The 12500-nt window shown below is 41.9% G+C and overlaps 2 protein-coding genes across 3 annotated transcripts in view; both read right to left on the minus strand.

Moving 5' to 3' along the window:
* LOC311064024 (alsin-like) overlaps window positions 1–5952 on the minus strand; it is a 78457-nt gene extending 72505 nt beyond the window's left edge. For both annotated transcript variants that reach the window (XR_014602665.1, XM_084083739.1), the window contains exons 1-4: window positions 5893–5952; window positions 4959–5112; window positions 4060–4191; window positions 3527–3658 (exon numbers count right to left, since the gene is read on the minus strand). Coding sequence is in view for 1 of the 2 variants with exons in the window: in XM_084083739.1 (XP_083939865.1) it covers window positions 3527–3658; window positions 4060–4191; window positions 4959–5112; window positions 5893–5927 (453 nt within the window). In the remaining variant the exon portion in view is untranslated. The remainder of the gene's footprint in view (window positions 1–3526; window positions 3659–4059; window positions 4192–4958; window positions 5113–5892) is intronic.
* A 2550-nt stretch (window positions 5953–8502) lies between these two features.
* The window catches only part of LOC311065178 (alsin-like), a gene marked incomplete at its 3' end in the record, with an annotated part of 27285 nt that continues 23287 nt past the window's right edge, over window positions 8503–12500 (minus strand). The window contains exons 15-18 of the mRNA XM_084085395.1: window positions 11752–11967; window positions 9452–9623; window positions 8574–8773; window positions 8503–8526 (exon numbers count right to left, since the gene is read on the minus strand). Coding sequence (XP_083941521.1) covers window positions 8503–8526; window positions 8574–8773; window positions 9452–9623; window positions 11752–11967 — 612 coding nt within the window. The remainder of the gene's footprint in view (window positions 8527–8573; window positions 8774–9451; window positions 9624–11751; window positions 11968–12500) is intronic.

Consider the following 12500-nt stretch of genomic DNA (forward strand, 5'->3'; position numbering starts at 1 on the left):
AATACTCTATTACAAGTAGGCCTGGCTCTAAGTAGCCTATAAGTCCGGAATTTTGAGTAAAAGTAGGCTATATAGGCTATAAAAGTATTGGCATCAAAATGTAGGCTACTTAAAGTACCAAAAGTAGAAAGTAGGCTATACTCATTATGCAGAATGTCCAATTTCACAACTTTTCAAATGTATAAAATGTATAAACATCTTTTGAAAATAGCAGATGTACAAGCTCACAATGATGTAGGCCAGGGGTCTTCAACAGGGGGTCCGGGAATCCTAGGGGGTCCTCAGAGCTACTATAGGGGGTCCGCCAAATCTTTGTGTGATAGGATTTGGTTTTTTTTTTTTTACATTAACCACTTGAACCCTAGAATTCCTTTTCTGAGGGGAACATTTGCCAAAAATAGCCGATCTACAAGCTGACAACGCGTCATGCTGTGATATGAACGTTTATGTAGATGAATGGAGCAGTAAAGGAGAAAGGTGCAAACACCAGGTTGAAGTTCATCCATGACGGTTGTAATCCATGGCTAAAGACGTGGCTAGCCTGCGGACTGAGACCGGCTAATTTGCATATCCTCGTGAATATAAATTAGCCATGCGGTCTTCTGCGGACAATTTGGGGGTATTTTGTTATACTTTATTGGAGTATTTTCAGTACTTTTACTTCTACTCCACTACATCTCAGAGGCAAATATTATACTTTTACTCCACTACAATTATTTGAAAACTTTAGTTAAAATGACAAGTTACTTTATAGATTTGGATTATTATTATAGAACATACATTAACCACTTCAGCCCTGTATACACATTTCAGCCATTTAAAAATAGCAGATCTACAAGCTCACAATGAGCTTGTAGATCTGCTATTTTCAAAGGATTTGTTAACATTTGAAAACTTGAAATTGGACATTCTGCATACTGAGTCAGTGCTTTTACTTTTGGTATACTTTTGGTACTTTAAGTACATTTTGATGCCGATACTTTTATACTTTTACTCAAGTAGGCTATATTTTGAATTGGACATTTACTTTTAACAGAGTATTTCTGTATTGCGGTATTGATACTTTTACTTAAGTAAAACGTTTGAGTAGCTACTTTTTCCACCACTGATTACTAGCAATAAGCAATAACTTGGATAACAATTGCAAAATGTCGGCTATTTATTACGTAACTAAACGAGTTTAGGGAGTTATAGGTTAGGGGGAAACAAGAGTTCGTCATAGTGTCAACATTATATTATATAAGCAAAATATAATGTAGGCTACCTATAGTCACTTAGACAGGCAAGACACGTTAACAAAATAAATTGCCGTCCGATAAGATGTAAACCCCCCTAGGCCCTAGGGGGTCCTCGTAGTTACAGGGGGTCCGCCAAATCTATGTGAGATAGAACATTTTCTCTCTCTTTTTTTCTTCTTTTTTTTAAAGCTCTGGACTTAGTACATTTATTTTTTACCGAAACGATTTTTTTCTTTTTACCGAAACGAAAGTTTCGGTAAATTGTCCCCCCAAAAACCTGTTAGGAGTAAGTTTCAGGCAATTTAAAGTTAAATGGTAGTACTTTGTAGTGACTTTTTTTTTCATCCCTAACATTCATCGAGCTCTGGACTTAAATTGTACTTATTATAAGTAATCATTAAGGAATGATAAAAAGTATGTGACTTTACTTTGGGGTGCAAATATCTAGTAACTAACTAATAAGTAATCATTAAGTAATGATTAAAAATGACCCACCTGGGGTCCCCCTGGGACCACCCTTCATACCAGTAACCTGTACACTGATTGTATGACATTCTGTATAGTAGTGTGTATATCTGTCTGTCTCTTATATGTCAACATGATTTGTGTGCATGGGGATCTCATCTTAAACAAGCTAAGTGCTTAATGAGCTATCCAGTTTAGTAGACCTTGTATTGCGAATTTGTACTTCCATGTACTGTTATGTACTGTCATGTACTGTTCTCATGTCTTACTAAATAAAGTACATCAATCAATCAATCAATCAAAACCGGGCCTATCCAGTGAGCCAGTCCAACATGGGAGACCCCTGGAAGTTTTGGAACAACCAGTATCAGAGACCGAGTCTCCTCGCTAATCCTACCCGCATAGAGCACTCATCCTGGGCATAGAACTGACCGATAAAAGTAGATCTATAAACACACCTATAGCACGACTCAATTATCGCGGGCGGGCGGCCGGAGCGGGTCAACCCACGGAAGAAAAAAAAAAAGAGTTGTGCGTAATGACGCGCAGGAAAGGATGGAGATAATTTTGGTGGACTGGTGGGGGGGATAACTTAATGTCAAGGACCCCCAAAATTATAAGTAGGCCTATTTGGCTGCGGACCACAGATTCATCATGGCTGCCTGCCGTGCGCAAATGTCCGCTTTCCAAATCCAAAGTGATTTTGTCTTGAGTTGATATTGCATGATATTGAGAAAATAAATGAATCACTCATACGCCAAATTAAAGTAGACAATTGACAGATCAAGGACCACTTTAAATCAAAATAAATGTTTGAGAATAGACAGAGTTCCGCCTTAGTAAAATGTCAAGTGGATCCAGGTGGATCAATTAACAGTCAGACTTTTACCCTGATGCCCCATCTAAAATTATTAAATTAAATTATTCTGTGTGACCCCTTGGAACAGGGGTCCAGGAGGGGAAAATATAAACTTGACAGATCATAGAAACATAAAGATTATTTTAAAAAAAGGACATTTGATTGAACTATGCCTAAAATAAATCTCAAGTTTTTCATGCGCAACCAATTATTCAGAGTGACACCTTGGACCAGGGGATGGGGGTCCGTGGGGTGGGGGGGGTCCGTGGGTGTGGTGGTGGGGGGGGGGGTCCGTGGGGGGAGGGAGAGGGTGGGGGGCTATCCTGGACTAAATGCATTTCACAAAGTATTTCACACGAGCGTGCGTGCGTCACTGAGTGCAAAACACCCACGCAAAGTGGCTAGAAGCTCCGTTGATGCCAACTCTCCAATGAAATTACGCGTGAAGTTCTATAGGTACGTGTTTTCGTCTGAATGTTACACGGAACGCATCACCTTTACATGTTCTCGTGTGCCATTATACGTTCACGTGTACATTCTTTGAAGAGGTGACACGGATGGAGCGTCTGGCTATGTTTTGCTCAGCAAAGCACGCACGCATGTGTCACCGCTTTAAGTCAATGGGAAATTACATGACGCGGCCATGCGAAAGACAACACACACACACTGCTCCAACAGTGTCAAAACACTCGCGTATCTGGTTTGCGCGCGCGTCACTGAGCGCATGGTCGCGTCGTGTAGTTTCCCATTGACTTAATATGGTGACGCGAGAACACGACACGGTCATGCGCGCGCGCGTGAGCGCGTGCATGGCTACGCGGTCACGCGATCACGTGTAATTATACACGGAGTGGAGGAGTTTGTCTGTAGTTTAGGCTCTAAACGAGCGCCATAGTGTGTGTGTGTGTGTGTGTGTGTGTGTGTGTGTGTGTGTGTGTGTGTGTGTGTGTGTGTGTGTGTGTACCTGTGCATGGACCAGTACATCATTGAACAGCAGAAAGGAGTTGACAGAGAATCTTCCAGCATGGAGCAGAGTCAGAGACCTGCCGTTGCGGCTGTCAGCCACCAGGCGGCGCTCTGGTTCACACAGACAGTCCTGATGATGGAAAAGGGCAAAAGCACACCTCCTGTCACATAATGACATCATCACCTCATTGAAATTCACAAATTTAAATACAGTTGAAAATAGCCGATCGACAAGCTCAATATGTGAATGATGTGACACGTTGTGATTTTCACTATAAAAAATACAAATAAAAACATTTTAACTATAACATTATTAATTACCTATTTTGGCAATAGTACATACTTTATTTTGATTATTAGTATCAGTCGTTGTCAGTCATTTCTTTGGATATTTAAGTTTTTGTCATATCTGTCCTGTGCAATTTTGTTTTGTCCTAGGATGACATGATTAACATAGGGAGGCAGGTCATAAGTGTTTCAGGTAATAATAAATGCATAATGAATGTTTAATACATAAATGTGTATACTCACGGTGGATTTTCCAGAGCTGGTTTTCCAGAACAGTTGTGTAGCCTCAGCCTCCCTCCTCCGTTTGGACAGACTGACTGACAGACACTCATACTCACAGCTTCCCTGGTGGAGAGACCTGTACTCCGGAGTGGACTGGACAAACAGACAGACCGACAGACTTTCCTGAAAAGTACATATGATGGAGCTTACACAATTCTTTTTTTAAATCTCTACACCTCAAAACCTGTTATGTGACAAAAAGTTGATTTTGATAGGACCTACCCACAACCCTAAAGCCTATCAATCTGTCAAGTTTCTCCAAATACATCTTGATATGCTTCGTTTGGTATGTCCATGGTTTACTGTAACTGGTGACACTATAGGCTACATTCAGCATTTCATGAGGGAACTACAACATTGCGTCGCCCAACCAGATACTGATATTAGATAGAATAGAGAGACAAATCCCTCGACTAATGTCAGCATCCAAAAGAGGAGCTAGTACCAGTTTCCCGGTAGACAGACGACCCCCCTCCCCTTTTTTGTATATATATTTTTTTTTGTTCAAAGTGTTATTTTTTCTCTGTATATTTTTATATTATTGAACTGTTTGGTTGCTACTACGTATATCCATCCATCTTCAACCGCTTATCCGGAGTCGGGTCGCGGTTGAAGATGTATACTACGTATATATGTCTATGAAATTAATACCAAGGACCTCAACGGAAACAAGTCCGCAAGGACTTTTTTGGACGGACCTTTTAGACAAAAGTATTATAAATCTAACTGTGATTCTTTTTGCCTAATAAAATGTTCAATCAATCAATCAATCCGGCCTAGACCGGATCACACTAGTCAGTTCAGAATGTGTATATTTTACATAAATGTTATGCAAGAAAGAAAGAACGAACAGTACATACGACATCATAGCTGTGAGCCAGTTTGAGCAGCAGGCGTGCATACTGCTGCAGGTGTCTGATTGGCTGGTAGAACAATGACATCAGAGCAACATCACCACTGCTGGACGACTTCTCCTCAACACACACCTGACGAACCTGTTGACCAATCACATCACTGCACATACAGGCAGGCAGGCAGGCAGGCAGGCAGACAGACAGACAGACAGACAGACAGACAGACAGACAGACAGACAGACAGACAGACAGACAGGCAGGCAGACAGACAGACAGACAGACAGACACACAGATTACTTAACGGTGCATTAAGTGATATTTTTGGTTAAATTAAGCGTTAAATACTGTAGCTCTCTATTGTGATAGTAACACATAGAGTGTTTGTTCAGTAACAGGGCTCTCCCTGTCTTTCCAGCTTTTTAATAAACAGAACATTAAATTAAATGTCAATTTTAAATCCAGTCAGGGGAGAGGACCCATACATGATACAGGACAAAAATAATGAATTAGAAGTGATTAAACAAAACAAAACAAAAAAATAGCAGACAAAATTGGAAGTGGAACACTATAAAATGGAAGGTGATAAATGATCGTGTGGAGTTGGTAGAGTAATGGTTTTGTAAGCTAATGTTTATAGGCCAGGCCACACCAAAGATTCTAGACAACTAACAAAAGACAACTAACAAAACCGTTGCAGACCGTTGCAGCGGTCTGTATAACCCTGTTGTGATTCAAGTGATTCAACTTGTCCAATCACAAAAAAACACATTTCTGATCAAACACATTGTTCACACACTAATCTGACATTGAGAAGGCAGCGGTCGGCTCGGAAAACAACAGGAGCTCTTGATCAAATAGAATCAAGAAACAACCTGAGTGGTTGTGTTGTGAGTGTTCGGTGTGGACTGGCCTTGAAGCACACGAGAGAATAGACTCTTACACAGAGAGCTTATGAAGAGTCTGGAATCCACCCATTACCTGGAAGTTACCAACTGATGTACTGTACCTGCATATATGAGAGAGAGAGAGAGAGAGAGAGAGAGAGAGAGAGAGAGAGAGAGAGAGAGAGAGAGAGAGAGAGAGAGAGAGAGAGAGAGAGAGAGACACACACACAGAGAGAGAGACAGACAGAGAGAGAGACAGAGAGAGAGAGAGAGAGAGACATAGAGACAGAGAGAGACAGATTAGACACATAAGGAGCATTAGCCTGGTTCCATACCATATACCAGAGTGAACCTAAGACTTCTCCGGTACAACATGCGTTGTCCAATGAGAGGCGGATGTGGGCGTGGGGATCCCTTAGGATTGGTTTAGGGAATTTCTAATCCCCTCCCCTTTGTAATCCCCAACACTGGAGCCAATTTCAGACTGAAGCAGCCTCCACGCAGCTTCAGTCTGATAATCAGGCTAAAGGAGCATACCACCGCTAACACATGTCATTGTCTATTGATAGCATCTGTCATATTTTCTACGTAAACATTATGATTTTGGTTTTAGCTGCCAGTGTTTTTCTGCCGTGACTTTCTGCATTTTTTTGGTTGGAGCAGTGAGCGCCTGGACACTTCAAGCAGAAAAGAGTCCAACTTTTGGATCAGTGTGCCGCTCATAAAATGTCATCAGGGGGTGTCCCCAAATGATTTTGGGGGGTCCCAAGATGACTAGCTTAATGTGCAACATTGTTTTCTCACTCAACAGTAAACAAACCAACATACAGTATAAGTATATAGGCTAACAGGGTATCTGCACATTTCTAAAGTTACAATGTAATGGCTTTTAACCCATTAAGACCTGGAACTGTGTCATTTTTAGATTTGAGCTAAAAAGCATTATTTTACACTTTAGGCTATTCAAAAATAGCAGATATACAAGCTTGTAGCGCGGCACCGAGTGCCGCGCTACGAGCTTGTAGATCTGCTGTGTCAGATCTACAAGCTCATCAGTCATCAATTATTGTCTTTCGGCCTGGCGAGAGAGTATGTTTTCCACCCCGTCCGTCCGTCCGTGTGTCCGTGTGTGTGTGTGTGTGTGTGTGTGTCCGTCCGTCTGTGACCAGCTAATCTCCGGCACCGTTGTCTTGATCTCAGCGAAACTGTGCACACACACTCCCTGGATGCCAATTCAGAACCTTTGCCCCAATTTTTTCCGATGGGCCTTTTATAGCGCCACCAGGAGGCCGATTTGTGCAAAACCTATTTTTTGACAGTACTCCTACATATTTTGTCCAAGCATCACGCAAATCGGTACACAGTATTTCTATAGTCATTAAACGAAACAGGTCTTTCAGATTTCTCATATTCCATCCTGATTGGCTAAAAATGTCTTCCAAAGTTTGCAGGAGTGCTCCGTTTTGAACAAAATGCCTCAAATCATGAACACAGCATGCAATTTCCGTGAAATTTTGCACGCTCATTCCCATTAGGCCGAGAAAGAACTACCATTTGAATTTTTTTAAATCAGCCTCATGGTGGCGCTATAACAGGCCGATTCGTGTTTTTACCTATAATTGCACTGATCTGTGTAAAACTTTGTATGCACACTCCCTAGAGGTCAAGGAAAAACCTTTGCCCTGCATTTTTAACATCTGCCTTTCATAGCGCCACCAGGAGGCTGACTTAAGTAAAACACATTATTTTATACTACTCCTTCCAATTTTATCCAAATTTCACACAAATCGGTACACATGATCTCTATAGTCATGTGATCATGACGGATGTGTTTGATTTTTCATATTCCATACTGATTGGCTAAGATTGACATCTAAAGTTTGCATTATTGGCTTGTTTTGAACAAAATTCTGCAAATCATAAACGCACCGTCCAATTGCGCTCAAACTTTGCACGCACATTCACACTATGTTGAGGAACAAATGCCACCCTTTTAACATTGGCCTGTTATAGCGCCACCAGCAGGTCTAATTTAGCAAAACAAATGTTTTTAACAAAATGCCTCAAATCATGAATGCAGTCAGGGTCCAATTGTCGTGCAAGGCCTAAGAACAAATGGCACCCTTTTCACATTGGCCTATTATAGCGCCACCAGGAGGCCACAATAGCCTACCTTACCTGGCCTGTGCTACGAGGAGCACTTTTTCTAGTTTAAATGCATTTTCAACTAGAACTTTAGACAATTGACTAACAGAGCTAACTGACAGAGTGCGATTGTTTGACTCTCTGGGGGCAAGCTACAAGCTCATAGCACAGCACCGAGTGCCACGCTAATGAGCTTGTAGAACTGCTATTTATTTTTTTATCGTGAAAATGTGCGCAAATCTTTGAATATATTTTTTTAAAGCCCACATTTGTAAAATGTGTTGTTCCAGGGACCTCCACAAGCAAAGATTTGAGTTAAAAAAATATGTGTCCAAAGATTTGCACAAAATGTTCAAGTATGTATGTACAGTATGCGTTCCCGCTCTTAATTTGTTAAAGACAAGACCCATTGCAATGTGCTGTACTCTGTCTTCCACCTTGAGCCATCCCAGACTAGCAAGGCGAGTCCTGGGGCGCAGGTTTATAGCAGTGTAATCACTTTGTTTTGAGAGGTCTGTCATTTAGTTTTTAGTGACATTGAGTTGCTATAGTGAACAGGATAACAAACAGTTAACAGATAATAACAGTGTACTTGCTCTTTGTACGCGTCCAGGAAGAGGCTGGCGTGTTCCAGGAGGGGAAAGGAAGTGACATCACGGCATTGAGAGTCGCGCAGGAAGCTGGTGAGGAAGGCGGAGTTTCGGCCCGTGAGGACAGACAGACGGACGAAACTGTCCGACAGAAACGAGAAGAGACGACCGCACGGCTCTGCCAGACCACGGCACACACTGCCTGATGAGAGAACACACACACGCACGCACACACACACACACACACACACACACACACACACACACACACACACACACACACACACACACACACACACACACACACACACACACACACACACGCACGCTCTTAAAGATTAACTTAAAGATTAACCTCGGTGAAGGTACCAAAAAAAGAAGCATATTCTTATTAATGGTTCCACTGTAAAATACAGAAGAGTATCATGGATAATATTTGTAGTCTATTATGTGACAGCAACCAGGTTTGTGTTTAGTTTTCCTTCTATTAGAGATGAATTACTACTGTGACGTTAGCGGTGCATCTGTGATATCCTGCAAGATTAACACACGTACGTTGTTGGGTGGAGTCCCTCAGGGCTCTATACTAGAGACTTTTCTGTTTTCGCTCTACATTAAATATCTTGAAAATAGTTTGTTTTCCTCAGAATTGATAACATGAAACCGGCACCTGCACGCGCAATCTCAATGTTTGTAAAAAAAAAAGGGAAAAAAAGGTCTATTGCAATTGATTTTGCATGAAGAACAATGCATTGTAATGCCTGAGTTTGTGTGTATCTAACAGAAAGTTTCACTTACAAAAAAAATATGATGGATCAGACTCTGCTGGTGGAAACTGTCGTGTATGCACTTAAGCGTGTGTGTGTGTGTGTGTACCTACCTCTCTCTAGCAGGGGTTTTAGGATGGTAGTGTTTACAGTGATCAGCAGACAGTAGTGTCGTCTCTCTCTGGACACCAGCTCATGGAGGGTGCAGATCAAACCGTTCCTGTTCTGGTCCGCCAGCGACGCACAGCACTGCCCCCCGCTGGACACGCTGCTGATGTACCCCATCTACACATGCACGCACATACGCATGCACACACACACACATAAACAGTTTAGAACCGCAATGTTTCCTTTTTGTGTGTAGCAGATCTACAAGCACTCTTGAGAGCTTGTTTTAATTTCCTGAAAAGTAAAGTTTTTTAGTGTTTCGTGTTTTATAACCTTTTCAACCGGTCACAGAAATGTTATATCCATTATAATCCATGGTCGGATCGTGTGTGTAAACAAAGACGATGCATGCCCTGACGCCCAGAGGAAAACATTTTCACAGGCGAGCTGTCGTGAAGTAGTTTTCACCCGCGCAGCCAGGCTGAAGGCACCATATACCGGCAATAATGCACGTATTTCCCACCTCCCCAGCTGGCCACAGAACATTTATATATATATTATGATCGCGTGTCAGACCGTTGGCAAACACAAAGGGGAGAACTGTTCGTCGTCCAGAGAAAAGAAAATATACCCGGAGCTTTTCAATTTTTTTTTACCATGTGAAAACTACGATGTCTAGTAGTGATGAGCGGGTTAGGGTTAGGGTTAGGGTCAGGAGTCAGGATTTCAGAGGCAATTATGCGGGCTGCGGGTGAGCAGGTCAGCCGCTCTCACACGCAAAAAATAAATAAATCACATGCTCTTGTTTTGTCTTTATTCCTAATAAGAATAAGACTAATAACAGTAAAACTGTTTGAATACACTTGGGGTGTATACTTGAAGATTATTTTCCGTCATGATTTTACCGGTTTTTTTTTACCGCGGGTCGCGGGGCGGGTTGAGCCATAGATTTATATATGGGTTCGCGGGGCGGGTTGAGGCGGGTTGGGTTCCGTTGTGGGGCGGGGCGGGTCATGAAAAAACCCGACCCGCACATCACTAATGTCTAGCCAAAACTAGGCCAAAACCAGTTAACTCAAGATAAAAACCGGAAACAGGAAACGGATAACGCTATTTCCGCATCCGGGTGAGTGGAAAGTGAGTGGAAAAGGAACCTGATGACGGAAGTTACAGAGAACAGCGCGATCGTTTATTAAACAATTCAAAATTAATCGGGCGGGAATTCCCGTCCGTGACAATGTTATCCATTGCAGAATCGGACGGGAATTCCAACTCTTTACTTTTGTTCCAATGAATGAGTTAACCCATTGAGACCTGAAGCCGATGTCTCCTAAATCTCAACAGTATTCTGAAAAACGTATGTTTCTATATCAGTGGTGCTCAATCTTTTTCATGGCAAGGACCCCCAAAATTATATGTATTTGGCCGTGGACCCCCATCTCAAAATATTTTGTTCCAGGGACCCCCAGAAGCAAAGATTTGAGTTAAAGGAGACATCCGGGCATTTTAAGTGTTTTCTTTGATGTGTCGCTTATCACTCACCAACATTGAAAGGGTCGTTGAGTTATTCCCATAGAGTCCCCTTCGTCCCGTCTAACGACCCCCTCCGTTGGCATAATGGGAGCCCGTGGAAAGCAGAAATTCGCCTATTTTAACAAATGCAAAGTCTGTTTTTTTTCTCCTAGTACTCATTGTGGAGTCTCATGAGTCTCTCCCAACCTGGCAACTCGGTGTTGCCAGGGAGAGAAACAAGCAACCAGCATTAGCTCGTTCTGCATTAGCATTAGCTCGTCGGGAACTTTCAGCGCCTCTTAGGGTCTCATGAGACTCCACAATGAGTACTAGGAGAAAAAAAACAGACTTTGCATTTGTTAAAATAGGCGAATTTCTGCTTTCCACTGGCTCCCATTATGCCAACGGAGGGTCGTTAGACGGGACGAAGGGGACTCTATGGGAATAACTCAACGACCCTTTCAATGTTGGTGAGTGATAAGCGACACATCAAAGAAAACACTTAAAATGCCCGGATGTCTCCTTTAAAAATGTTCGCTTTAAAACAATATATATTCAAAGATTTGCACACATTTTCACGAATTAAAAAAAATAGCAGATCTACAAGCTCGTAGCGCGGCACTCGGTGCCGTGCTATGAGCTTGTATATCTGCTATTTTTGAATAGCCAAAGTGTAAAATAATGCTTTTTAGCTCAAATCTAAAAATGACACAGTTTCAGGTCTTAATGGGTTAACCAGACAATAAGTACAGGTATCAGATGTGCACACCAATCTCCCCTTTACACCACTGACCTCCATGCAGACAGGAAGTGGGCATGGTCCCACCGTGTACGTCGCCGCCTTGTAGGGTGACATCTGGCCTTGGGGCGACCTTTGACATTCGGCCTGCCCTGACCCTTGTGTCTGACCACAGTAGTAGATGATAGGCTGGACGCAGTCGGCGTCCACCAATAGCAGCGAGTGGGCGTGGCCCGCCGAAACGTCCCACGCGTGGAGACCCTCCGAGAGCTGCATTATGGGAAGGTACGGTGGACAAGGTATATAATCAAGTAAATACTCGAGTATTCAAAAGTTCAATTACAAAGTGCATATTTTTTAGTATCAGTGCATTGCTGTATTGAAATTTAGAACACTTCCAAATTATTTTAAAAAATCCAAAACTTTGAAATTTGTAGGAAAGACTCCTTTTCTAGAAATGTAGTGGAGTCCAAAGTATATTTGTATTTGAAATATAGCTGTCAAGACTTTTAGGTCACTCAAGTAAAAAAGTATTGGGAACTATTAATGGGTCTAAAAATGTTACTTGTAAAAATACATTTCATATATTTACATTTCATATCTATCATGTTTCTACATTTTATTGATATGTTCATACATTCATTCATTTTCTATGTCTTTAAAATAATTGTAACAGTAATGCTATGGTTAAGTGAGACTGGTATACTTGCGCGCATGCGCAGATGCTACAAGTCGTCTTTACATGGTGGAGATGCTCATTCCAAATCATACCTATGTCAGGATCACACAGCCAGTTGGTACGT

This window comes from Gymnoscopelus microlampas (genome assembly GCF_963454915.1).
Source record: "Gymnoscopelus microlampas genome assembly, chromosome: 17".
Classification (NCBI taxonomy): Eukaryota; Metazoa; Chordata; class Actinopteri; order Myctophiformes; family Myctophidae; genus Gymnoscopelus; species Gymnoscopelus microlampas.